This window comes from Dromaius novaehollandiae, chromosome 14 (assembly GCF_036370855.1).
Source record: "Dromaius novaehollandiae isolate bDroNov1 chromosome 14, bDroNov1.hap1, whole genome shotgun sequence".
NCBI classification, from domain to species: Eukaryota; Metazoa; Chordata; class Aves; order Casuariiformes; family Dromaiidae; genus Dromaius; species Dromaius novaehollandiae.
In genome coordinates this window covers 13,227,972-13,255,260 of record NC_088111.1, presented here as the reverse complement: position 1 = coordinate 13,255,260, position 27,289 = coordinate 13,227,972, and the positions used below count along the sequence as shown (strand labels likewise).

The following is a 27,289-nucleotide window of genomic DNA, read 5'->3' as shown; positions in this document are numbered from 1 at the left end:
AATGCCATTTACTAATAATTATTTACATTTATTCAGATAATTTTTGTACATTTTTCTTATTATAGTCCTCATCACAAGCATAATAGGCCACATTACCCATACGTTAGAAGTGAATTTAATATTTTCCCTTAAAATGGATCCTTTTCACAATTATTTCTTATGTTCCTCTGGTTCATTTTGTTTTCCTATTTAGTTCGTAAGACAAGGTCTAGATTCTCACTGGGATGAGCTAATGGACATCTTTTAGCACTAGTAGACATATATACCTTAACAGAAACTGAGTGCCAGCCCCCAAATTCCTGTCTCTGAATAATGTATATAATGCAGTACTTATGGATCAATTATCAGTGACAGTTGTTCAAGACCTAGAATGCTGGCAATAAAAGTCTAACCTTCATTCCATCAAGTTCATATTTGACCTTGCATATTCTGGACTTTGTGGCAAGACATGATTCTTAATTAGTCTGGAGAGCTTCAGAAAAATCTTTAATATGTATGTATAGCATACAAACTAGGACCTATGATTAAAATCACTTAAATCAAGAGATGGAGGCAGTTTGCAACATTTTAATGTCAAAATATATTTTAAAATGTGACATTTCCATGTGAGTCATAGAGGTCTTCTAAGCAGAACTGATGAGATGTCTCCTAGTTGGCTCATACAAGAGGATGTGCTTTGTTTTTTATTTAATAAATCAAACCCAGAAAGAAGCCTAAGACTGTGAAAGCATATTTCAGCAATTGTACATTAAATCTCCTCATTTAGCAATAATTCCATGAGTTTATTTACCATTTTTTATCTTCCATCAGACTTACTAAGAGATAAATAGGCCTTGCATAGCCCTATATACTAATGCAGCTTTCATCCAAAATTAACACTGTTGTATTATGACAACATTCGTTCATCCATGCCAGTAATCACGTGGGTGATCTGCTATTTGTAACTGTTATGGGAATAAATATATTCTAAGTTTGTAACTATTTCCATTTTTGAACAGTGCTTTACATCATGCACACCAAAAATGTGAGACTGTGAAAAACAAGCTAATATTGGCCCCAATCCACCTGAGTACATAAACATGCAAGGGGTTTTAATGAGCAGCTTTAAACAAAAGTTTTACTGCTGTTTATTTCCTCATTTTCCTATTTTTTGCTTTTCCAGTCATTCAACTTTTCCTTCTAAATTCATGCTCTGCTCCCCACTGCAGAGGAGTGCTGGACAAACTCATCCCTTCAGCTTTGATGTTGGCTTTTGCTTTCTGAAGCTATCTATACCAGTGCCTTCCTGGTCAGCACTGAGCAGCTTTCTTCACAGCCAGGGCCATTTCTGTTCTTCTTTCTAGTAGTACCCTTAACACTGGTGACTCAGGAGAAAGTCACTCATGCGATTTTCAGATGGAATTCCATTTCTGCTAGTTTCTGTGTCCTTTTTATCGAGCAACCACAGGCAAGCACACGGGCAAAATTTTATTCACAGGCATTCACAGAAAATAAATGCAGACATTTTACACGGAGATCATCTGATCTCAAAATAAAATGTGATTACCATAAAAGGAGTTTATATAGTTCTCCCTGGCAAGGCTAAGCCACCTCACCATGTCTTGTGACTTAGATGCTATTACAAGTTGGTGATACAACTTGATGATCTACAGATCACTTTAAAAAAATGGTTTTATTCAACAATTCAGGAAGGGAATATGGGTACAAAACATTGGCTGAGGTATTTGTAGTAGTGAAGAATATTCACCTTTTTATACAAATTTTCAGCGATTAGGAAAGAGATAAATATGCCAGCTGACTGGTCTGTGTGGCTGCTTGACCTGCAGATGCCACCACAGCTGCTATCTGCTCAATGCCTGTTTGCTGAAGACTGCAAAATATCCCTTCACGTAACAGCAGAGATGTGGGCCTCCTCCTCTCTTGCTCCCTGTGAGCCCTTGCAGGCTCACTTCCACCTTTCCTCCTCAAATAGCTTGATGTTCATCTTAAACTTCTAAAAGTTTTTTCCTGAATGAATGTAGGCGTGTGCTGAGTGTGACATTAGTATAAAATTCCTGAGTTATTTTATTAAAACTCTGAACTCCTTTTAATTCTGTTCTAATATTTTGTTAATTTTAAGTTAATTTGAATGATGGTGTTGTAGCTGTCATGGCTTCAGTTTGAACAAGATGAGGCTTGTAGGGAGAGATTGTACTTTGACTGGATCTGAGAAAGATTGTGCCTGCTTGAAAATTTGACTGTTAGTAAAAGGTCTTACCTCTCCCTACTAACCACTATACATTTATTTCATGCAAGTTAGAACAGGCCTTGAATACCATACAGCAATGCTCTGGAATAGGTGCAGCTTCTCACCCTTAATGGCCTTTATGTACTTTTTTTCTATTATTTGATGCCTCAGAATTTAATTTTTTGAAAATTAAATGCCATTCTTCTGACTGCTGTTGTTTGGGAGAATAATTCTGCTCTCGCTGCCACTGGATAACCCGGATGCTGCTGATGCTGATCAGAGTAGAGTTATGCAAAGCCAGCTGCAGCCAAGGGAAGATACCGCTGTCTGTATCCCCCTATGATGCTTACGGTGGCTTCTCTTGCTAAGCTTCTCCTAAACACCCAGTTCTTGTATGAAGTAAAATGAAGCCAGAAAGGCTGACCCAGTAAAGCCTACTAGCTACTGGCTTGACTTCAGCCAATATGAAAAGATCTAACATTTTGGATGCATTCATGTTTCCTGTTTAAAAAGAATTCTTTTTTGTTGTTGTTGTTGATACAGGAGTTTGAATCAGTTCATGTGGAAGCCAGCTTTACAGACTACTTCCAGAGCAGCAAAACTACTGGTAAAACAAACCTATGATTAATTCCCCTTTTTATCCCTTTAATTGTGTCATAGTCATATTCCACAGAATACTGATTTATTTCAGTTACATACCAGCATGTTTCTAGCATGGAAAAGACTAAATAGGTGACTCCTACTTCTGCAGAAAGTGACTGGAGCTCTGTAAGCATTTCCTCTAAGTATTCTCTGTAAATGAAATGAGTCAGCTAAGTTGGAGAGTATCTCATGGTTCTCACAGCCTGTAGGCTACCATGTGGCAGGAGTGTATGGTAACTGAAAAAGAGAAGGGCGCTGGAAAGGGGCCTGGATGCTGCACTGGATATCGTTTGCATAAGAGTTGGTTCATTTTACCTTAGAGTGGTTTTCATACAGTTTTGGTAGCACATCACTGTGGCAGAGCCCAGACTATTATTACTGTTGTCGTTGTCGTTATTACTTGTGTTGCTCACTTTTACCTGCCTTGTCCAAGTAACTTCTAAAATTTCACTTATTCAGAACTACCCTCAAACTAAAACTTTGGCAGGTTTCGTCTAGAATTTTCATGTTTCAACATATGACTTGCCTGGATCCAAGTCTTTTTAAACTGCTGGTAGAACATAACATAGCATCTGTATGTCAGACTAATCAGTCTTGAAGCAGAAATTACATGGAGCAGAAGTTCAGGTTAGGGATGCAAATATGTCTGACTTTCATCCCATTAATTTCTACCTATTAACCCATTAACTTAAAATAAATTAAAAATCAGTGAAGAGAAAACCAAAAAACTGCCCTGAAAGATGAGAATGTTTTCCCCAGACTTGGTCCAGTAGTGTGTCAGCATGTCCACATTGCATCTTTTGTGCAGTACAAAACAAATACCAGGAAACTACTGCATTTTATAGTCTTGTCATTGTTTTATATAGTTCAGTGTGTCTTGTGCAGTGTAAGAAAATAAACATAAATGAGGGTGGATCTCCTAAAGGAGAAACTTTACAGTTCCTTGTCCATGCTACAAGCGTTCCTCCAATTAAGTCTCAGATGATTACCAGGGAAAGGAAGATGGTTTGTCTCAGATTCCTTTTCTCATTTACAGAGTAATGCATTTTTACAAAGTATTGTTGTCTTCTCATGCTTCTATCATACTTAGCTCCTGTATGCTGCTTCCTTTTACTGCAGAAGGATATAGAAGGTGCAATCATATTACTTCATTGTTTATTCTGTGACTGTGGACAGCCAGCGTCTGCGTGCACTGATAGTGCTTTGCAGGACCTGCCAGCAGGATGCAGAGCTGCGTGGAGGGCTGCCGGGCCTGAGTCCCTCACACCCAAAGCCTCGCAGCTTCGGGGCTGCCATGGAAAGCTTTTCTCTAGTATCTGTTTTACAGATATCTGTGGGCAAATCAGACGTTACTGTTTTGATCTGTGTATCTATCAATTCCACGCTTCATGACTTTCCTTCCATTCATCTGTGGAGCTTCTAGGTAGTCCTGTTTCTAACACAAATATTCAAAAAATGATAAGCTCTTGACTACTTGGATTCCAAATCTAAAAAAAAAAACAAAAAAAAACAAACAAACAAACAAACAAAAAAAACCGGAAAGTCTGTCCAAAGTCTGGTTGGTGACTTAGGGGTATTAGGAAAGAGAAACTGAGACAGAAAACTTGAGATGCTTTTCTGCACACATTAAACAGTGGGCTAGGACAGAGCTCTTTAAAAACTCTTTTGAGGTAGAGTGAAAGACTAAAAATCTCACAACTTTTGCCCAAGGCAAAGAAGGATTTTCCTTATTGTGTAAAACCAGCCTTTCACTTTTAGCAAAAATTAGAGGGGAACAGAGAATTGCTTTCATTTTAAGTGGTGCTGTCAGTTCAAAGTGAGAAGGTAACACGGTATGAGCTGGACAGAAAAAATGTTCATGGTGCTGCTTCTTTGGCGATGGCTTTTTGCGGTAATTTAGGGTCAAATTCTTTTCTAAGTTCTCGTGACGTCATACCAACAAAACTGCCAGAGTCAGCGAGGGAGAACTTGGCTCCTGCTACATATTGGACTGTCTTATCCATGCATTGTCTGACTTTTTTTTAACGCCTGCTATAATTGCATGATCCTCTCTCAGGTGCATGTTAGTGAGAGGAATAATGTCCTTGAACACTGCTTCAAAGACCGGCACATACTGCAATAGTAGGCAGAAGAAGATTGCTTTCTTCTTTTTAATCTGCACAAACCAAAACGCCCTCATCCAGTATGCACTCTGAATATGCACTCAAATTTAATCCGGTGTAATTTACAACCTGTCGCTGCCTTTTCCAGTGATATACTGAGTTTCCTCTGCTGTGGGATCAGCTCCAGGAAACACTTTCTTTTGAGGCATCGTAGTTTTCCCTTAGCTACAAAATGTGTCTCCACGCCGACCCAGGCAGTGCTTTGATAAGAACTTTGTAAATAGTTCAGTATAACTGTTTTTTTGCCGAAAGGAAAAGGTCTTTCTGCTTTGGGGGAAAAAAAAATGCTTGGTGTAGCTTACCATTACTTCTGCCCTTTTTCTGATGTGATTTCTCTGAGGAAAATCTTTTAAAAGGGACCTTTCAGTCTCTCTTGCAGATTACACTCTTCTGGGGGTCTTGCCATCATCTACAAATTTAATGGTTTAATAAGGATTAGGCCCTCCTATTGTATAGTAACAAATAGAAATACAATACTTTTATCAATATTTGGCACAATTAAATTTTTTTTATGTGAAACTAAATATTGATGCTGTCAAGTGACTGTAGCTTAGGGGCATAAATTACAAATGTTCTCCTGTGAGCCTAGCTCAAATTTTGCATTCATATACAGTAACTATCTAATGTCTTTCTATTCCTGTAAGCCACATGATTTGATTGCCAGATTACCTGATTCTGTATCGAAATGGTTGTTCTTGGATGTCAGTGTTTTTATTGTTATTACCAATATTAGCTTTTATCCTTACTGTAAATGGTAGCAAAAAGTTAACTGCTTCCTTGCACTATAAAAGCAAACGGGTCCTATTTAGAGAATGTCTCTAAACAGAAAAATCTCTCTGGGGAAAAGAAAAGAAAGATATTCTGAGTACACAATTCATAACATATGATGTGTGAGTAGGGGAAAAAAAAAGGATTTTTGATATATTTTGTTACCTGAAACAAAACTGTTTTTTTAAATAAAGTAAGTAGCTATTCTAATAGAGAACAAAATCTGTTTTAAAGAAGAATGATTGCAGAAGTGTCAGTTCTATATATATTTTTACTGATGTTACCCTTTGCATGTAACAAAAACGGTGAAACCGAAGAATCAATCCCCTTGGTTTTCATGCTTCTGTTACTTTTCTTTGTTCCATTCGCCTGCTTTTCCATTAGCTTATTTCTTGGCTTATTTTCTAAATGAAATGTCAACCCACCCACCCAAAGGAAACCACAGCATTTCAGGGATTTCAAATTGAGGCAAAGTGAATTAGCCTGTCTGTAATATAAACAGCTGCAAAAGAAAACAAATGCTGAAAGGCCTTGGAATTAAAGGCAGTGCTCCCAGCCTGAGGACTCCCCATGCTTTCAGTGTGTTATGCTCACGGTTTCCACATAAGTATATACAAAAAAAGATCTCTTGAAAGCATCCCTGAGAAAATCATCACGCATATTTGCTTGCTCTTTTCTCATGAAACTAGAGGATTTTAATCAGCTAAACAGTAAACAATGGAAGTGATTTTTTTCTTGCTAACTAGTGAAGAAATGCCTTGGGAAAAAACCTTGGATGGCCCCAGCAGCCTTAGAGGAGGCATGAGTGAGCTCTACGCTAATGTAACCTGGGCTGGGGACAACTCTGCAGGGAGACTTCATGCAAACGAAGCTGAGACACAGCAGGAGAAATTTCCTGCTCAAACCAAGTCACTGAATTGGATTTACACTAGTTTTTGTATGAAAAGGAGTGGGTCCTGACTTAAATGAGGGTGAAATGAGAACCACGTGGCATAAAACGCCGGAGAGGCTTTTAATAAAGTAATCAGTGGAAGAAGGCTGTATGTTGGCCTGGAGATAGTTTTGAAGTCGTTTAATGAATTACCTGTTGTTTATTCAACAAGTCCGAAATTACAGTTGCTGCAGAATCTACACACAGGGGGTTCACTGAGGCAAGGTAAATTATCTGGTGTTGGCTTTTCTTGTTTGTAATTTGCATCAAAAATTAGTTAACCTGTGTTACTACTTTCTTATTTTTCCATAGACATAATTCTTGATTTTAACACAGAAAGTTAAGTAGATGAGCTGATTATGTGAGTCAGTGCATCCAGTTCATGGGAATGGGATATCTGTGTTTCTGTTTCCTTTGATTAGATACGCGCTTTCTGACTGGGGAGACTTTCACCCGTGCTATCAGTGAGCAGCTCTGGCAGCTGGCAGAAACACCACCGAGCGTTTTACCGGGGAAAGTGATCGTTTTTGTGTAAGTAAAAGCAGGCAAAGACGATACCATCAAATAACCACCAAAAAAGGTAAGCAGAAATACATTCCCTGTATTTATTTTAGGGTAACTCAGCAGATTGCCACCCGGTACCCGTCACCCCACGCCGCAGGAGCCTGTGGGGGCGAGCGCGCCCTCGAGGCCTTTCCTGCAGCGGGCTCCGCGGCCGATCCTGTCAGGCGCAACGGCCGTTTGCGGCCGTTGGGGCCCGGCGCCGCGCGCCAACGGCCTCTCACGCGGCGGGGCGGGGCGGGGCGCGCGCCGCTTCCCGCCCTCCGGCCGCCCTCAGCGGCTGCGCGTGACGGAGCTGTCGGCGGCCGCGGGCAGCATGGCGGGGGAGGCGCCGGGGCCGCCGGTGAAGGTGCTGGCCGCCCAGCTGCGGGGCGCCGAGCGGGGCGCCGGCGGGACGTGGCAGCTGGGCCGGGCGGAGGCGGGCCGGGCGCCGCTGCGCCTGCGGGCCGTATGGATGCAGGGCACCGTGCTGGAGGTGGAGCGCGGCGGCGCCCGCGGCGGCTCGGCCCGGCTGCAGGACGCCAGCGGCGCTTTCACGGTGCTGGGGGTGGAGGAGGTGCCCAAGGGGCGGCCGTGCCTCAGCGCAGGTACGGGCCGGCGGGAAGAGGCGGGGGACGCCCCCCCCCCGGCGTTGTGCCCCCCCCCCCCCGAGGTGTGGGGCTCACCCCCCGGGCGTTGTGCCCCCTCCCCCATGCACACAGGCTTTTGCCCCTTTCCCGGGCGCTGTGGGCCCCGGGAGGTGTGGGACCCCCCGTGTGACACGCACAGATGCGGCACACCCAGGGTGCAGGGGCACACGCACTTACACACACGCTGCGGTGTGTGCCCTGGCGTGCATGGGCAGCCCTTGCACACATCCTTGGGGTGGGGGCAGCTCAGGAAACTTGTGTGTGCTCCGCGTGGCAGGAGCATAAAAGTGGGCATGTAGGTATGTAGAATGCCCTATGTGGAGTGCGTGTGCATGAGGCATCTCCGTGTGTTTGTAATGGGCGCTTCCAGCACACTTGTCCTGGATGCTCCTGCGGGCCTGCACGCACGCTGGGGACATGGTGCGCTAGGAACACTTGCTCCGTGTCTGTTGTGCAGGGTGAGCTGCTGGGGGCACATTGGGCTCACAGCTGCAGAAAGGATGTGCTTGCAGGTAGCCCTTGCTCACAGAGGAGGCATCCTGAAAAGGGGTTGCTGCTGTAGTGGTCCTAGAGCAAGCAGCATGTGCTGGGGAAGGGGGACGTGTTGGTAGTTACCAGTAGTGAGACTCATGCTGTCCTCCCCTGTGAGCTCTGGTAAGGGTAGGGCCTGTTCTCAGGTCTCCAAAGTGACAGCAAAAGTTTAATTAAACTGGGGTGCTGCAGAGATGAGTTGTGAGTCTGGGACCAGGGTTTCTTCCCCCCTCCTTCACCAGCACTATGAAGTGAAGTAAAATGGAGCAGTTCTGGACTGCAGCATCCAAGGAGCTCGGATGCCAAATACTCACATTGCTTAACTTTCAGTGGTCTGAATTTGCCCATTCTCCAATTCTGTAGCATGAGGAAAAGTTGCTGGCTCTATCTGATTCTTTACATGGAAAATCTACTATTCACTTACCCATTTCTGGGTGTTACACCTAAGATCAGTCTAGTAATTTCTATGTTACTTGGGCTTAGATGCTTCTGGGATAAATCCTCTGTGTATATTTATAGGTAGGAGTTGTTTTTAGTCATATATATAATGGTCAGAAGTAGAAAGCTTTGATAGTCTGTAACATTATACATAAATATATCATAAAACAGTCACACAGATAAAGTCTTTTTGCCAAATTCAGTGCTAAGCAATCTTAGTTCCTTCCATGAGCTTTCTCGCAAATACTGACATCTTTACTTCAAATTATTTAACTACTTGGTTTTAAATATTTTGCTTTCTGCATTAAAAAAAAAATTGAAAATACAACAGTTAATTGAACTTCATGTTTTTTTGTTTGTTTTTCAGGGAAGTATGTAATGGTGATGGGTCTGGTGCGGTCCTGCAGTCCTGAGCCTCTTCTTCGAGCAATAAAGATGACGGATCTTTCTGAAAATCCAGTGCATAAGAATATGTGGTGCCTTGAAGTGGAGGATTTGCACAGAATCATGCCCTAGAAGCTTTTTCTTCTGCCTAGAAGAATTGGAAAAGTAATTTTTTGCTTAGTTCTTGTGCAGAGTTGGGCTGTTCTGGGTATATGTGGTTTCAAGTGTAGACTTAGAATAATGGATTTTTAAAATATATATATCTGTTTAAAGAAAAATAGTATAGCTAATTAGAGCCCAAACAACAACCAATTACCCTTGGAGTAAACAGCAGAAAGTTGCCAGACTCAGAGTTAGGCTGAGAGATCTTCATGTATGTGGCATGTTCATGATGTTCAGCTCCTGTTTCACAGTCTCTTCTTACACCAGCAGATTAAATCACGTTAATTTGAGTAACGTTTATTTGCTGCATTCCAGATAACATGTCTATGTTACCATGAATATTACATGTTTTTACATATGTTAGTTGCTGTTTCTAGGAGCACAAGTTTAAATAGTCACTCTTACAGTGGTGTATTCTTGGCAGCAAAAGCTGCACAGAACTTACGTCAGGGTGAACTTGATACAGGGAAGGCAGGCAGAACGTGTTTCAGTCCACTAAGACTGTGGTTGGAAATAACTTGGTCCATGTTTTTTCTTTCAGTAACAACCATGACAGTAACAGACTTGTCAGAAAGAGACATCTGTCTTATTGTAAGCATGACCTTGTATTAAATACCTGTCTGGTTTCTGTGTTTCTGAAATACTGAAAGTGGTACAGTAATAACCCATGTGTTCCAGTGAAGTCAAATGAAGTGAAAAGATGTGATGCAGAATTCCTTGGAATAGGTCCTCCAGGTTCAAGATGCAAATACTTTTACCATCTCATGAAATAAGATTGCCATGCCTAACTGCACTTCTCTATATGTAGGTTTCCTTTCTTGTTCCAATGTATGCTATTTTTAGTCATTTAAGTCATTATTAAATTTATTTTTATCTTTCTTACTTCTTCCTGTAAAAAGTAATATTATGAAATCATAACAAAATCTCTGGAAAAAAGCAGAACTAATATTGCTCTTATTTTTCTAAACATTGTATTTATCTGAAGAGAATTTGAGTCCTAAGGAAAGCACTGCATTATCCATGGTATAGCTTTGTAGTGTGGAAGAAGGAGATTAGCAATCCAGTTAGGATGTAAATTAGCTCTTGCATATATGAAGGGAAAATTTGCTCTAATTCTGCCCTGTACAATTAATTTAAGAAAAGACTATATGGTAGTGATAATTATGTTAAAATTGTGGGATTGTTTTCGAATCGGATGGAAATTAATTACTATCTTTAAGTAGATCTTTAGGTGAGAGCTTTAGAGATCAAGTATTAGATTTTCTTTTTTCTTTTTTTTTTTTTCAGATATACAATTCTACCCTTGAGCTTAGTATTCCAAACCTGGCCACATCAGAGGCAGGTGTATAATGGAAATCCTGTGCTATGAGGCCTTGGTGATGAGATGCCAAGACATATGTACATACAGAATTTTGACAGTCTGGTAATGCTGGGGAAAAATCTACTTGTGGAATGATGTAGCCTAATGATACACATGGTCAGTGTATTGGCTGACAACCATGTTTAGCTGGCAGTAGATAGATACTTTTCCATCTGAATGCTGCTTAGGCCAGGAACCTGAAACTCATTCCAAACCAAGTTCACCTTGGCATGCATTCTAATTAGGCAGGAAAACCCTGGAAATAAGAGCTGAAGGCCCTTTCACATCCGTGATGGTGTCAGTACATCTATGGCAGAATTAACTATGGCTTACAGCCCTGTCATAGCTGGTTAATACACAATGCAGCGGTTAAGAGTGCGAGTTAATCTACTGTTAATCCATCTGGCAGTGATGCATATTCACAGAATGCATTTCAAAAGTTATGTTTACTGAGGGTTGATTAAATATTGCTGATTTGGATTTGTATAGGATTTCTCTGCATCTTTTTCCACAGTCTCTTATCCAGAAGCTCATGAGTCAGTTAAACTTTGTCTGGTTTTTCTTGCTTGCTTGTTAACATACCGTTCAAATGCTGTTACTTAACTGTAAATAAGATCTCGAGCTCTTCATTGTTTGATTTAGGGTGTATTATAATCTGTCTGGCTCTGTATCTGTATTTGATATCTGTATAAATCCAAACATAAATTCTGATTCCAAACCCCTGGAAGATTTTGCATATTTGATCAGTCTAAAGCTATAAATGTTGCTTGGCATTTGATCAGAAAGAAATCTGCCGCTTAACTGAAATAGTGCTTCAGAAAGATCTGCAATTATGAGCAGTAAAGCAATAGCTTTTATTGCTTTAAAGCCAAGACTGGATGCTTTTATGACAGTTCACAGTAAAAAGTGCTTTTCTAGGAACTCAAAACCAAAACAAGTTCTCAGGAATGCTGAATGTCTAGCTGCTGAACAAATGACTTCTAGTGATTGCTTGGCTTGGAGTTTAACTAACTGGGCTTTACCTATTGAGTGGCTGATGATTAGGCAATGTGTTGCTCTGATGGCACTTACTGATGTAAGGTTTATGGCTTCAACTGAAATGCCTAGTGTGGGTTTTCTCTCGAGTGGAAACAGACATGTTTGCTCTTGGGGCAGTTTGCAACAGCTCTGTAAGGAAGCTGTTTGGAACTGCAATGCCTTTACTGGGTAGTGTGGATTCTCCCTATTCCCCATCTCAAACTTGTGGCTCAAGTTCAGTAGTAAAATGTGGGTTTGTCTGTGATTTTTGTAGAGCAGAGACATAACCAAGAAGTTAAAGGGTGAGCGTGAGACTGGCTTGTCCTCTAACCCTACCTGCAGGGAGGACAGGGGTGTCAAAGCTGGATCTTACTCCAAAAATGCTTGGTTGTTTGGACTTCAAAGGTGAAGAGGGCGGGAAAAATGCCTGTGGATTGCAGGAAGGCTTCTGCATGCACTGTATTAGCTCTGTCAGCTGGAACAAATCTGTGCATACCTGATAGCACGTGTAAGTATCTGGGGAACGCAGCTGGCCAAAAGTATGAATCCCTGTGTATTTCAAGCTTTCTCAGCCTGTGATGGTAGCGAAGTTGTGATTCTGCAGCGCTAAGTTTTGTGGTATAGGCATTTGTGTGGTATGTATAAACGTGTAATATGTATATGTATAAATAAGTAGTATATGAGCTAAATAAAAGAAATGTTAATGGTGACTTGTAGGTACTAGAAATAGTAACACCTGGAAAAGTGACTGTAACCGCTGTAGTCTCTTGCAAGGACGTGCGCGTGCGCTACTCTGATTGGCATGTGTTACAGATGCAGAAGTTCCTGGGTTCTGGTGAGCCAGGAGGCAAGATCTGAGCCATTTATATTGTCTACATATTAGTAGATCCTAACTACTGGGCTATTTCTTAAATGGACTTTTCTGCTTTCCCATAGGATAACATTGTATACTGTGTTACCTTTATTTAAAACATAAATATTTCAGTAGTCCTTTAGAAAGTGAGCTCTTGAGTCAAGCTGTCCTAAACCGTGCAATATTATCAGTAGTCGTATGCTACAAGTTTAGTCCAGCTAAAGCCAGGGTAGTGCAGAGAAAATGGCTGATTCAAAACACTGAAACTGAAGGTTTGAACTGAGAAAGGATTCAGTCAAATCCTGCCATGGGGATCCTTCCTGGAGGATCATGGCCATGAAGACTCAGAAGCATGTTTTAGTTGGTTTGAGGGATGCGTTTTTGCTCTGAGTTATCAGCTCCTCTTGGCATGCTCCCCTGAGAGGTTGCTGGCATTGAGACTGATAGCCAGTCATCAGGGTCTCCTAGAATGTGTATTTGTATCTTTGCTTCCTCGCATAATCATCTGTTACTTCCCTGTTTAAAGACTTGTCTGGTAGTGTAAGCTCCCTTACCAGCTAGCTATCAGCTTGATACTGTTACTGCAAGGGTGTATTATTTCAATTTTTGAATTCCCACAGTGGGATCTTAGCATGCAGTAACTAAGTTATTTTTGCTGGATAGTTTGCTTGTTTCACTAAAGGTTTAACAAAGTTCATTTCAAGAACTGCTTGCTCTATGACAAAATATTGCATGTTTGTTGTTAGTTATTTTAGGAAACAGGCATGAAAAATAGGTTGCCTTTTCACCAATACCAGTAGTCCCTCTGGCACGCAAGGGCATGGCTGGTAAGGCAAAATTAGGAAAGGAAAGGAAAGAAAAGAAAAAAAAAGAAAGAAAGAAAAAAAGCAGCTTTGAAAGCCATAGCTCACTAATGCTAAATTCAAATTATGAACAGGATATTGAACCTGCCCCCTCCCCCTCCCCGGTCATTATTCTGTTAGTCCTGGTCTGTATAAATGACGCTTTGTATGGGCTTTGGCAACTGGTTTGATGCAGTGTTTATTGTTGATTTGGTTAGGTGGGTGTTTGGGGACAACCTTTAGAACACCAGGGCCAGAGAAGGGCTGCAGTTCTCTACTGAGCTAGATGCTGTCACCACCTGCTGGTCATTCAGCCACGTGAGTATGTAAGTAAGTAAGTAATCCGTGCCGACGCTGACTGACATGGATCTGCTGTGAAGTTTGGGGACTAGGTGTGGTATGGAGGGCCTGTTTGAGTTCTTGCATCTGTAATAGACATGTGGACACAAAACTTACTTTGATTTGCATAATGGGGTATTTTAGAAGCATCTACCAATTGCTGGATGCAGTTTGTAATTTGAAGTGTTTATTGGTGTTTAAATGGCTACCTAATCACCTGTGGTATCTTAAATGCAGCCTCTTGTGTGCCACAGCAATGCCAGACTCATCCAGGAGACCCAATATCTGCCATCAACTCAAGTGTTGCTGTCTGCAGATAGCGTATAAAACAAGCTCTGTTTCTCTTTTCTGTATTTGCACTGCAATTAGCATTAGCTAATTGAGAGTAGCGATGCAACTCTTCTCAGTCTCTTGCTCTGTTTGTTGACATTTCACTTTGTGCAACTTAACTGTCAAAAGAATATATTTTTTTTCAAAAACGTTTGGAATGCATTAAGTGATCTTCCCCCCCCCCCCCCCCCCCCCCCCAGGGAAAAAAAAGTCTGATCATATGAGTGAGACTAGCCATCGTGTGCATGAAATATCTGGAATTCTGTATGCAAACAGGGATGCGAGGCCTTTCTGGAGCTTCATCAGCTGAGTAAAGTCTCCCCATTTGAAGCACTCTTTGGCAGTTACTCTGTGGAATGGTTTCTCTGCTAACATTGTGAATTAATTTTTCTTCTTAGTGCATGCCGCTGCTTCTGGATTTCTATGTTGTCTGTTTGCAACTGCTTTATGTAATCCCAGCTGGCAAAATGATTATGAAAACACCCATGTAAGTGGTTGGACATGCTGTATTTAAGAGGAACTGTTGCTACTAATTAGCAGTGGAAGATTTTGCACGTATTATGCACATGAAAACTAATTTTGAGAGGCCTCATTTGGAAAAGAGTAAAGGGGGTTGTGTTTATGCTTTAAAGGCTTAGAGCTTACCAGTTCTCATCCTTTTCTGGTCTGGTAGCTGCAGCCAGAATTACATTTGGTAATTATTTGCAAATGTAGGTGCATTCCAGGTTGCAGCCATGAGATAATGTGACAATGGTAATATAAGGATGACTTGGTTCTTACCTTTGGAATGCAGTAAATTATTTCCTAGCTATGGTACTAAACGAAATATTAGTATGTACAGCGAAATACTAGGAAAACCTAATACCCACTGGATGTTTTGGACGCTGTGTATGTGCCAGCATTGTGTGTGGTATGAGTGCTTGGGGCTTCAACTGTAATACAAGGAAAGTGTTAGAGTATGTTTAATTTTCTACAACACAGTGAACATAAGTGGATAGCAAACATACTAGCCATGGAACCAGCAGCAGTATAGACAATGTTATGTTCCTAAAAGCAGCATACTCAAGATAACTGAGGTCAGCTGGTATTTCTGTGTCTATGAACAGTTTTTCACGGGAGCAGTTTACACTCGGACACTTCTAACTCTGTAGATCAGGATAACTTTGTTCTTACAAATTATCAGTAAAAATGTATACAGTGTAAAAACAAGGAAGTAAAAATTATCAGCATTTAACAGTTAGAACCCTATTATTTCAATCTATGCATATTCTTATGCAAAGGTATCTGAAGGATTTTGTGATGTTACCTTTCTCTGAGGAATAAGCACATTCCTGGTACGGGGCGGGGGGAGGAGTATGCCTCATTTATGCATTTTTTTAATCAGTATACTTAAAATATGGAAAATAATTTTAACAGCTGAGACACTTTCACATAAGGTATTTTTATAAGTCTTATATAAGACTACCGTATGAGTAAGATAGGTATGTTACCTTTTCCCAACATGTAAACTGACTTCTGAGAAGTTGTTCTAAAGACATAAAGGGAGAATGTGAAACTGGTAAAGAGATACCAAGAAGGCTGTTTCTCTTTTAACAGTGTGCACATTGATAAGGGAAAAATCAAGTAGGATAACACGAGAAAATGATTAAATGCTTTACTTACTTTTTTTAGCCATCTCATTTTTATCTTGGCCTTCCTGCATGTTGGGGCACTTCTCTGGAAAAAGGTCAGTTTCTCCAGAATTTACTGATAGCTGAGTTTCAGTTCTGGAGAATAAGAGCATTTCTGCGCAGGTTTAAAGCCAATATGCTGCTTTCAAAAAGCAGCCTCTCGTACTAATCTGAGATGGAAAAGATTTTTTTTGAACTTTTAAACATATTCATGTTATGGCTCAGTGCTTATGAAGAAGCAATTTTGCAACCGAATGGGAGAGATTGTGGGGGTGTTTTTTTGTTTATTTAAGTAATCAATATTCTCATGTCCAGTTTCTTCTGACTGATTATAGTTTCTTGTCATTGTACTGAAATCATTACTCTGGTCTCACGTTTTTCTTGGTGAAAAGCTTTTCTTCTATATGCTTCATTATATTCATAGTCATAACACTTAAATTCATTAACATTTGAACTGGTTTCCCTACTGTTGCTTCTACCTGGTCTACCCAAATGGCTGGTTTATTTCGGATGCTGAAAGGTCTTTCATCTTCAGGGCTGGTATCTGCCATTCAGAACAAGCTCAAGCTGAAATGAAAGAGATAGTAGAGTGAAATCCAAGTAAGTGTTTAATAAGCTCTTAAAGGATTAAAAATAACAAGTGATATGTAGTACAAAGGAAATCTATGAAAGGGAAAAATAGTATCAGACATTTTTATGACACTGTCACAAAGCTGGGGAAAAAGTACTTCAGGATTTTAGTTACGTGTTTATCTTAGATATACTCCAATCTAAAATAAAGATGTAAGGTTCCTTCCTTCATGTTTGATGGTAAATTCCTATTTAGGAGGAAAAGAACATTGTTACTAAATTTATGGGATTTGAATAGGGACTATTAAGAGTAGTTCAGCTATCTGATGGAAGATCTTTAATGAGAAATTATTTATAGAAAGTAGCGCAGATGCAACAGTTTCTCAGATACAGCTTTTGTTCTCACAACCTTACATGGCAATCTGTTACAATGCGTGACTAGCCTGACCATTACAAACTGTTTCACAGTATCAAACCTAATTCCCTCTTACTGCAGTCTGGGTTTGTTACACTTCCTTCTCTTCAGCATATTTACATATTTAAAGACTTAAATCATGTCTTCCTTGAGTCTTTCAATCTTCCCCCACAGAGAAAGAACATCTTTAGGCTTTTCTCGATTGGCCCACAACTTACCTGAAAGGCAATGTCTAAAACTGGATGCATAAAAGCAGCTGAGTAGAGAAGAATAAGTATTTCATGTCTTATGAATAAACATCTTTATGTATATCCCCAAGATACTTGCTTGTTCTTAGTAACATGCTGTTATTGTGGTTAACTGAGCCTGTGATCCACTACAGTTCCAAAACCCTCTCCTCAGAAATGGGATAATGTAAACTAGTAGCATTAGCTGATTTCATTCTTTTGGCTACTGAGTTACTATAAAACTGGTTAGGACACAAAATCAACTGAATATTTAGGCTCAGATTAAAAAAGTCTCTAAATTTCATATTCACAAGTTTATATAAACTGTTGGAGCTTAAAACATTTATTACCTACAAGAAGCCACCCAGATCCAAATTTCATTGCGATATACAGACATGAGGATCTAAAGCTAAATTGCACAATAATAATAGAAATTATTGCAAATGCAAATACAAAAGATTTCAAACCAGCAGTATTGCTCTTTTCAGGTTTTTCAGCTTTATTTGCATTTTAAATAGACTTCCAGAAGGTAGAGCTAAAGCTAACTGATGATAACTGCATTAAAATAAAGTACTGATCATGTTGGAATTCTACAGAAAGTTTGAAGATAAATTTAAAAAGAGAAATTTTTCATTTAAAAAGAAAGAAGAGTACAAAAATATGTTACTGAGTGTGTGTGTGTGTAAATATATATATGTATCAGTTTACATAATATGAATTACTGATTATATGAAGCCAAAATATTCAGACAAAAAAGAGACTGAAAACAAAAAAGATACCTGAAAAGCAGAACACAAGGGGACAGTCAGTTTATACACTGTCAGTGCCCCTTCTACAAAGCTAATTAGGAGAAATAAGAAAGCCATTAGGGATCATGAATCAGAGAGGTTATGGTGTCCTTCCACATGAACAGCAGAAAGGATAAGAAAAATAGAGGAGGAGGAGGAAGAATTCCAGGAATAGAATCATTTTTGCTTTGTCTATAGTCAGTCTTATCAGTTTGATTTCTTCATGGGATCTTGAGTAATAGCCATATATGGTAATGGAGCAATGCAGTCTGACTATTCAGGATGAAAAGAAATGAAACTTACTTACCATTGAGGAGGAATTTCCACAGGGACAAAATTTCGGTTGCACAAGTGAACAAATGCTGCTGCTAAGCTGCAGGCAGCTTTCAACTCATTTGATTCACAGGTGTCATACATACACATGCTGTAGAATGGTTCAGGGTCCACCTTAAACACAAAGGAGTTTTGTTTAGGTGTTCGGTATATAGAGTACAAGTATGCCTCTCTTCTACCAGACAGACTCTCCCTTGAGGTGTCAAGAGAAAAATCCAAGCAGTCAAGAACTGAGAAGGTGGTCTTGGTTTATTGTTTGTTGATTTCCTCCCCACACCTCCTCCACTCCAGGTCTCCCTCTCCCTTACAATATTCACAGAACATCTTTATTCTCTAGCTGATTTCCAGGTTTTTACTTGTTTTTCCAAATTGTAGACTCATCTACTAAAGAGTGCTATGAAGTCATGCCACTATTTTGTAGCTCTCAGGGACCCTACTTACGGTGTTATAACACTTTTTTACTTCTAGATCATTGTTCTGATTATTTCTAAAATTATCTACAACTAAACTTTATCCTTGCAATAACTAATGCATACAGCTTTGAAATATCGTGTTTGGGCATTCAGATAGTCCTTTGGTGACCCCAGTTATACTTACAACTTTGAAGCAGTTCCTAAGAAGCGAGTGAGCTTCTTCAAAAAGCACTTTGCAGACTTTTTGCTTAGCTGTAGTGGTACATGGCTTCACTTTCTTCTGCATGCGACTGCACCTGTTCACCTGAGAAAACAGAATCAGGCGACTTTTTTTTAACATCACAGTGCATGCTCAACAGTGTGAGACTGTTAGGAGGAAGACACCTGCAGCTCACTAGGCTGCTCTGAATAACATCTATTGTTCATTATCATGCCTTGCACTCTTAAATGAAACAAAGTATCTATCTTGCTTATAAATATTACAGATTACAGATATTGTTTCCTTTTTCTATTGATTTTCATTATTCATTAAAGGATTTTGGTGGGTGGCTGCTGACACAGTAAGTAGTTGGCTTGCAATCTTGACTTTATAAATGATAGATTAAAGTTGTGCCTTTACTAGAACTTTTTGCTGGAGAAAAATTCTGTATATCCTTTTTGGGGCATTAATATGTAATATATAGCAAGAAGGCTTTAAGAAAAAAAAAATCTGACTGAAGGTCTGTACAACTACAAGCATTTCTGGTCAATGAAATGTGAATGAATTTTGTTGTATATGGTTCCTTTACCTTTCCAGTCAAGAGCTGATGATACAAAGTATTAACAGAATCAGCAATGAGCAGCATTTGCTAAAGTTTGTTATGGTTTGTTTTGACTGAACACTGCTTTTAGGACTTTGTATCAGATCAGCTTACTATTCTTTTAATCAGTCATTTCTTTAGATGCTAAAACACTGAATTTAAAAGTCCTATTAGAAAAACATAAACTCACGTTATTGTAATTTAATTAAGGAAAAAAATTAATTGCCAGTTTAACCTCCCACATAACCCTCCTCCTGAAGGGATCAGACATTTGCAAAGTCTCTTACTAACTTTTTCATTTCGTACAGCAACTGGTTTTGTAACACTAGAACGTCACTGACTCTATTTGCAAGGTGAATTAGTGATTTAGGCTAAATAGTAATAAAACTCCTGGTAGTGACTTTCCAGTCTGAGTTTGTAGTTCAATGCGAGATTACTCCTACAAGGCAGAAGGACTGACTGCTTTTTACTTCAGGCTTAGATACTTGGCCAGATTTAACTCGATTGCTTTCTTTCTTTCTGTAGCACATATAGTTGTGGTAAAACTTCTGTTCAGGAAGGATGCTTGCAAGCATCCATTTTATCAGCACAGCTGAATAAGCTGGCAATTTAAACTGGTTATTTCTTGCCATATTATCTCTTCATACCTCTTTAGAAAAGTTTAAGACTTGGGAGGAATTCCTGACTTGGCACATTTGTATTCCTGGCCATTACTTTAATGATGTATGACAATGATACATTATCAGCAAGTCAATCTTCTTAATATTTTTTTTCTGAACGGGATATGGCTGCGAGCAGCACAGAGTTCAACTAGAGTCATCTATAAATTCTTCTTGGCAGTGTACGGCACTGCAAAGATGCTGTGTGGCATACAGTAAAATGTACCAATCAATAGTGGAAGCACAGCCGTTATGACATCAGCCACTTAAAGGTGGTCACCCATGCCTCCTCATCTTGTTTATGATAGTGAGTTTCTTATGTATTGCTTTTAATTGATTATTATTTCTAGTTCAACTTCTCCAGGTACTTTTGCATTAGGTGGTTGCATTGTACCACTAGAGAGAATGAAAGAAGGTAGTGATATATTAGAAGTTAATATTTGTAGCAATTAAGAGAACTACCCCAGCAGTCAGTAACATCATGATCCCATCCCATCATTCACAGAAACATAATCTTCAAAATTACCAGATGTAACTCTCCAACAGCAAGGAAGAGTACAAGAAACTTGAAGCTATCATCTTTTTTAGGTAAAGTACTGAAATAAAGCTGAAAAATAGCAGCACTTCTGTGCCCAGAACTGGGATGCCTTCGGGTAAGAGAAGATAGAGTCACAAAATCTTAGTGGTGATAAGATGTTGGTTTCTTTTTTTGTAGTAGATTCTCAAATTATGATTCAAGGGATTTAGAGGAATAAATACTTATCAACACAGCTTGAGTGCACAGTGAGGCTAAATTTTGATCTTGGTCAGTTGTATTCACAAACTGCTGTGTGCATGTGCACATTTTTGTGTTTAGATTATCTTACTCTGGTTGATGATTTCCATGAATTAAGGTTAAGTCTCTTTGAAGCAAAGAGGTATATAACATTACTGTTTATTTAAGATAGCTGTAAGAAGTCCTTTTATGCAAGCTAATAACCAAATCAGTTGCAGCTAACCCTCCAAAAAATCTTAGCGCTCAATGGTGTGTGGATGGAGAACAGAATGTGTGGATGAAAAGCAGAAAGACCAAAAAAGTTGATTAAGAGGCTCAGCAGACCCAGCTACAACAAACAGCTCTGAAGATAGCTTGAGAGCAATTGTGCAACAAAGTATGGCCTGGTGGATAGACATGAGGACTTGTCCAGGACTTAAAGCTACACATGCTTCCGCATTCCAGAAAGAGGGGTGTTTTTAGTAGGAATTTGTCAAAGATGCTTGGTTCCACCATCAGTTTCTCCTAATAGCAGAAACACCACCTGTGTTGTTTCTAAGCTTACCACTTAGGCCAAAAATCCTTACTACCTACCCCAAGGGAATTATTCTTGTTTTGTTTTTAGAAAATATGTACAACTTTTTCCCTAAATAAGCACAGGAAAACAAAGTATATAGAGTATGTAATATCTAGCTTTAGTTCATTTAGGTAAGCCAAAACAGTATGTCTCATGTTGCCCTTTGTGCTCCAGCACCACAGATAACCTGCATAGAAGGAAGCCTTTCAGCTTGTTACCTGCCAGCTCTGTGTGAATTCTTGCACACTGTCAGTGAAGGAATGATTAGGAAGTATCCATTCATTCCCTGCTTCATTATCATTGGTACCAAAAAGCCCAGCTGAAATACCTGGAATGAAATTAAAATGGAGTAAGGTAGGAGTGGTCACAGTTAGACACAGGGAAATTTTAGATGCTGTCTCTGGACTCTGATTATCCCATGTAGTAGAGCTCAATTGTAATGCAGAACAGGGAAACTATGCCCAGGCATACGTTCTGGATTTTTCTAAAACTGCATTGGCAGTTGTTGGTTGTTCATTTATGTCTTCTGATGAGATAAACAAATACATATTCTCTGCTAGACTTAGTGGTATGAGCCTTAGAACAGTCTGGGGCACGCAGATAGTAGTATGTTCCAAGTGTACCAAAAAACTTCAAGCTTTTAGGCCTCCCTCTTTTATGTCATTATAGGTTTGACAAGGTAAATCTACTATAGAGCAGTGATTCTCAGACAGGTTTGAGCTGACTGTATTATATCTGCTCTCTAGTTCCAGCTTCTTTATTGCGTTGAAACTATAACAATCTAGGTAAACACTTGCTGCTCTTATGGGACTGCTGTGTAACTGTGCTGTTTGACAATAACGGGGAATGCCTGGTGTCATTTCCCAGATTTGTATAAACAAAGGTGGGGAAAAAAGTGAGGGACAACCCCCACACTAGAACTAGGGCTGATGAGAATTCAGAGGCACAGAATAAACAAACACCAGCTGGCAAAGTTGCATGACTGATACTCACCATGGTGCCATCCAGCCAGAGTGACAGTACAAAGATCATACTGAAAGTCACAGGAGATGGAAACTCCGTTCTGATCAGACATTTCTATTTTGTTGGTTTCTCTCCTTGAATCAGTGGTATTCTTTTCAAGAGATCGATCCATTCCTTGGCAGTTCTGTTCCATAAAGGAGAAGTTATACATCTTGGATATCTGTTTTAAAATGAAAATGCAATTTCAAATATTTCAAGTATGCCACAGTGAAAGTTACTATTTCTGGTTATGAGCTAGCTCAGTGTAGGTTGGCTGGTGGCAATTTTGCCCATCCCAGAGTTAGGGAATTGAGAATGGGGTTGTGGGATACTCCTGAGACAGCAGAAAAGCACAAAGCCTCCCAGATCTACTGTTGTTATGGGTCCAGTTTATTCACCATAGTTTTGCTACTGCCATTCTCTTGGACCATGTAAGAGGAAAGCTGAAAGTTTCATTGAACTTCTCTTATTTTGAGGAAGTAGAGAGAAAAGCGGCAGCCCTTGAGTTACGATTTTTTGTTTTGGGGAGTTATTTCATGATGTATTACAAAGGCTTATTAAAAACTGGTTACTTTCTAGCACTTCTGTGAGCTGTTCTGATCTATGTTTGGAGTATTAATATCTTGAAGAATGCTTTTTTTTTGGCAAAGAGAATTTCTGGTCTGGAAGAGAAGAACTGTCAGAAGGACTGTCCCCTCTTACCTTCAGTCTTGGGTAGATATTGATCACAGTCTGGTTCATCTCCACATATAGTGATCTTGACTCATTAATTTCCTGGTTTAGTATTACAGTGAAAGTATTGTGAACAAAATCCTTGGCAAGAAGCACACTGCACTTTGATGCCAAATCATAAATTCTTCCATCAAAAGTCACAAGATGCTTGTTCCCCATTAACACAGCGTGATCTAGATAAAGATATTTCAAGGGAAACATCAGTGAATTAACCACTGAGCAGGAAGTGTTATGCTGCTACTTGCTTACTGTAATATGGCTTATTCATAAATGGCTTACTGTGACTGGCTTATTCCTAAAATAATTTTCCAAGCTATTAGTACATTTTAAGTTTGTTACAAGTGGCTCTGCAACAGAAATTCCTCCAGAAAGGGAATAATCCAGTAGTTTCTTTTCCATTTTAGATCAGCCTGAGTATCCTAAAACTTTGGGAAATACAAGTTAGGATTCAAAGCTCTTCTTGATTTACAGTCACGCTACTTGATACTGTTCACCCCTGCCCCCAAACACACATTATACATTCCTATTCAGAAAACAGTATGAGTATTAAGCGAGTCAAAAAAATACCTTGTCAAACCAGATAATCGCACATAGTCACACTCCAAGAGCACTGCAGATATACTTGGAATATTTGGTCACTAGGAACTACTTTCGGTGCCCTCCATTGTTTCTCCTTACTGGAAGGAAGCCATCAAAAATGTCTCTTTCTGGAAGATCCATTATCTACAAGTGACAGCTGGGACTGGTAGCGCACTCTTTTAGCATTAGCAGTGCTTTTCAGGTAATACAGTCTCTGAAGGGCTAAGCTTCCTCCCCCTGATCAACAGCAGTAATTTCACCAATTTAAAAGTGGGACAGCACCTCCACTGCAAAACTCAGATGTTCAGTGAGCCAAAAAGTATAACTGGCATTGAAATACTATAGGAAATACTAGACATGAAGCTTACAGACATGATTAATTAGCAACGATCTTTATGTAAACTACTATGTCAGATCAGATCATGGAATTCAGAACTAAGTGGGAATAGACCCAGCTACAAAACAACACTCTGAAAGGGCTTACGTTCAAAGGGACTCTCCATCATCCTCCGTTTGAATCTATAATACTCTGCAACTATGTTGATGTTGTAGAGGTCTTTGAGAGGTCTCATTAGCTTTTCTTCAATGAGATAGTTAGTAATATTTGCCAGGTCCAGAGAGTGGTCTGCTTTAGGAATTACTGGCAGTTTTACTGCCACTGAACAGTTCCTATAGAATACAAACAAAACAGCACGTGTCCTTATCTACTAAACTGATTCACAATACAGTTGCTATATTATTAGAAATGTGGAAGTGAAATATTCACCAGAACTGCAGTCTGGTTAGAGCTGCAAAATAAAGATGTACCATGGCTAAGATGTGCAAAAAGATCTGCAAAGAAGTATGCCATGTAATGCCATGTTATTACAGTTAGTGTTACTCTGTTTGCTGCTGAATATCTACTTTTGAAATGCAAGCTATCCTGGTAGCTTACCAAAATGAACATTACAGCACGAATGCTGTGTGCCAAAAGCAACAAATGGCTGCTGTCAGGAACCCTGAGCATATACACTGATGTGAAGAATAAAAATACACACATATCCATTTAGAACACTGCACAGCAGCAGAGTTCCTCAAAAAAAAAAAAAAATTACCTGGCTGAAAAACGGTAAAGATTGAATAAAGGCTTCCGTATCTTGCTCACAGCTCTAGAAAATGTGGCTTCTGCCCACCTCAGCATCTGATGTGTTGTCTGTTGGATGGCAAGAAAAGCAGATTACAAAACTGACTCTTATAGGACTTTAGAGCAGGGTTCATACTTGACAGCGAGTTTTAACGCAACATTCAAAAACAACATTTTAGCCTCCCTTGCATTTGACAGTTGCCTGACAGGTAGCATCTTGTCATTTAGGGGTTACCATCCAGGGAACAGACATTAGTCACCACAGCACCAAATAGTGCACAGAAATACAGCCTTCCTAAAATAACACTAAAGTGTACCAATACTTCACTGAGTTAATGTACTGCACTAGCTTGCAAAGGATTGAGATCTGTGTCAATATAAATTAGTGTCATGATAAATCATTTAAGCTCCTCTCTGTGGAAGAAAAGGAGAAACTATGTGAATGGTCACTGCTGTTGTGATTTCAATCAGAACTAGCAAAGCAACTCCTTCTCTAGCTGGAAAAGTACTGCTGTCAAAGCAGGTCAAATTTTTCAAGAGCAATATATTTACTGTGTACGTATCTTTTATGTGGAAAGATTCATTTTCATTTAAAGAATTACTGTTAAGTATTTTTGTGCCAATTTGTGTTTTACTTGAGAGCATATGAGAGTATTTGGCTCTGTATAGCTACACAAACTAGACAAAGCCTTGAATTAAAAGCCCTCATGAATGGTCCTGGAAAAAAAAGGAAAGGAAGCTAGTAGCATTAACTCCTGTCAAAGTACACAGGGTAAAACAACGCATGTGGTGTGAAACCTTAATAAAGGTTTCTATCCATTTCTCTAGCTAGATCTATCTATAGATCTATCTATCTATATATAGTTCACAGCTGCGACTTGAATTTGTAGGCCTTTTCCTTTAAACCATTAAAAATGAAGACATGATGTGTACCAACCATATCCAGGCCTCTTTTCACAACCCGTATTGCCAACTGGATTGGTTCCATTAGCCAAACATCTTTCACAATCCTGGGCACAAAAGCCTGGACTTTCTTCATGTATTCTTCTGTTTTCTCATGCCAAACCTCATCCAGTGGCTTCAAGGTTACATCGTAGTAGGCGTCCTTCAAAGTTGCTAATGGCTCTGAGGCAAAACACATTTCATTAGAAAAAGAAAAACTTTAGATAATATGTTACAAAGGGATAGCAGAGGTCATTTTTTCCCCACAGTTTACAGCACGGCTGAAGGACAGAAGCTTTCTCTTTGTGGAAGCTAGGCACGTTTCACAGCTGTGCCTTTGGACACAGTGTTATGGAAAAAAATGAAACAGGCATTTAGCTATAGTTCTGATCCACTCACATGCCATCTACTATACGTACAGTGCTGCTTTCTGAAATAAATGCAAGGAATGCTTTGTAATATGCCACCACTGGAGCTGCACAACCCAGCCTGAACCTGACCAAGGAATAAGGGGACAGTTTGGTCACAACTAATTTCAAACACAGTCAAACAACTAAATCTCACTTTTGGCAAGAATCTAGTTGTGATCTGTGATGCAAACTGAGGTTTTACTCTTGCTGTGAGAATGGAAGGTAATTCCTCATTATAGCCAACTGTATTTCTAAATGGTTTCAGTAGGGACTATAGTCCATCTGAGTGGTGAATTAATGGCCAGCGGGATAGACTGGGAAACACTATAACAGAGTGTGTGAAATCTGATTAGCAGAAACAGTCAAAACTCAAGGATGGCTCTGAACACCCCTCTGGAAAGAAATGCTCACAAGGCAACTGTTAGCAGAAATGCTTCAGCATAGGAATCAGGGCTCTGTTCTCATCTGATGGAGCCCAGACTCGTCCCCTCAATTATTTCATTAGAAGGGTAGTCACACTGAGGTTAATTAGAGGCTCACTGCATCAAAGTTCCCCCTTTGTAAGTAGTAAGAGCTAAGAGTTTAGATCAGCACTTTTTGCTAGATCAAAATAGAAACATTTATGTTGTTCAGCATCTTTTATACTCAGTTTGGTTTCCCCTGCATGACACTGTCCTGTGCAGTCATTCGCCTTGGTTTAGATGGATTTTGCTTACTTTGCAATTCATTCTGCATTTGCTGGACAATGTCTTGAATTTTATCCAGGTAAAGTGGGAGCTTGCTTCTCAGTATCTGCCTGATTCCACTCTGCTTCCACACCTGGGCGACAGCTCTACCCACACTGTGGAGGAATCTTGCTGCTTCTTGCAAGGCTATCGAAGGCCAGCCAGCTGCTTCAGACAGGAAATCAACTTGCTGCATCTACAGTGGTTCCCAAACAAGAAGAATTGTCAAAATACGTAGCAATTGCAAACAGATCTTTGCGGTATGTTTTTCCCCTGATTTTGATTAGATCTCCGAAGATGCCATGTTTTTACTGTAGACCTCAAAACAGTCCCATTATTCCTTGCTCTTTTCTTGCTAAATTGATACTGAGCACTATCAGGTTTATTAGGAACA

The 27,289-nt window shown here is 39.7% G+C and overlaps 2 protein-coding genes across 6 annotated transcripts in view; one reads left to right on the top strand and one right to left on the bottom strand.

Annotated features, from left to right (window-relative positions):
- The first annotated feature begins 7,540 nt into the window (after nt 1-7,540).
- RMI2 (RecQ mediated genome instability 2) overlaps nt 7,541-27,289 on the top strand; it is a 31,877-nt gene continuing 12,128 nt past the window's right edge. The window contains exons 1-3 of one of the 3 annotated variants that reach the window (XM_064520392.1): nt 7,545-7,878; nt 9,257-9,438; nt 9,977-11,522. In XM_064520392.1, coding sequence (XP_064376462.1) covers nt 7,608-7,878; nt 9,257-9,405 — 420 coding nt within the window. In that variant the 5' untranslated portion in view covers nt 7,545-7,607 and the 3' untranslated portion in view covers nt 9,406-9,438; nt 9,977-11,522. Of the gene's footprint in view, nt 7,879-9,256; nt 11,523-27,289 lie in introns of those variants that run through there. The other 2 variants (XM_026096318.2, XM_064520393.1) reach the window with 2 other exon arrangements.
- LOC112981027 (uncharacterized) overlaps nt 14,368-27,289 on the bottom strand; it is a 110,899-nt gene continuing 97,977 nt past the window's right edge. For 2 of the 3 annotated variants that reach the window (XM_026096317.2, XM_064520388.1), the window contains 10 exons: nt 26,887-27,091; nt 25,756-25,943; nt 24,790-24,887; nt 24,180-24,364; nt 23,087-23,289; nt 22,376-22,565; nt 21,601-21,710; nt 18,777-18,896; nt 18,154-18,293; nt 14,368-16,413 (listed from right to left, as the gene is read on the bottom strand). In XM_026096317.2, the coding sequence (XP_025952102.2) occupies nt 16,398-16,413; nt 18,154-18,293; nt 18,777-18,896; nt 21,601-21,710; nt 22,376-22,565; nt 23,087-23,289; nt 24,180-24,364; nt 24,790-24,887; nt 25,756-25,943; nt 26,887-27,091 (1,455 nt within the window). In that variant the 3' untranslated portion in view covers nt 14,368-16,397. Of the gene's footprint in view, nt 16,414-18,153; nt 18,294-18,776; nt 18,897-21,600; nt 21,711-22,375; nt 22,566-23,086; nt 23,290-24,179; nt 24,365-24,789; nt 24,888-25,755; nt 25,944-26,886; nt 27,092-27,289 lie in introns of those variants that run through there. The other variant, XM_064520390.1, reaches the window with a different exon arrangement.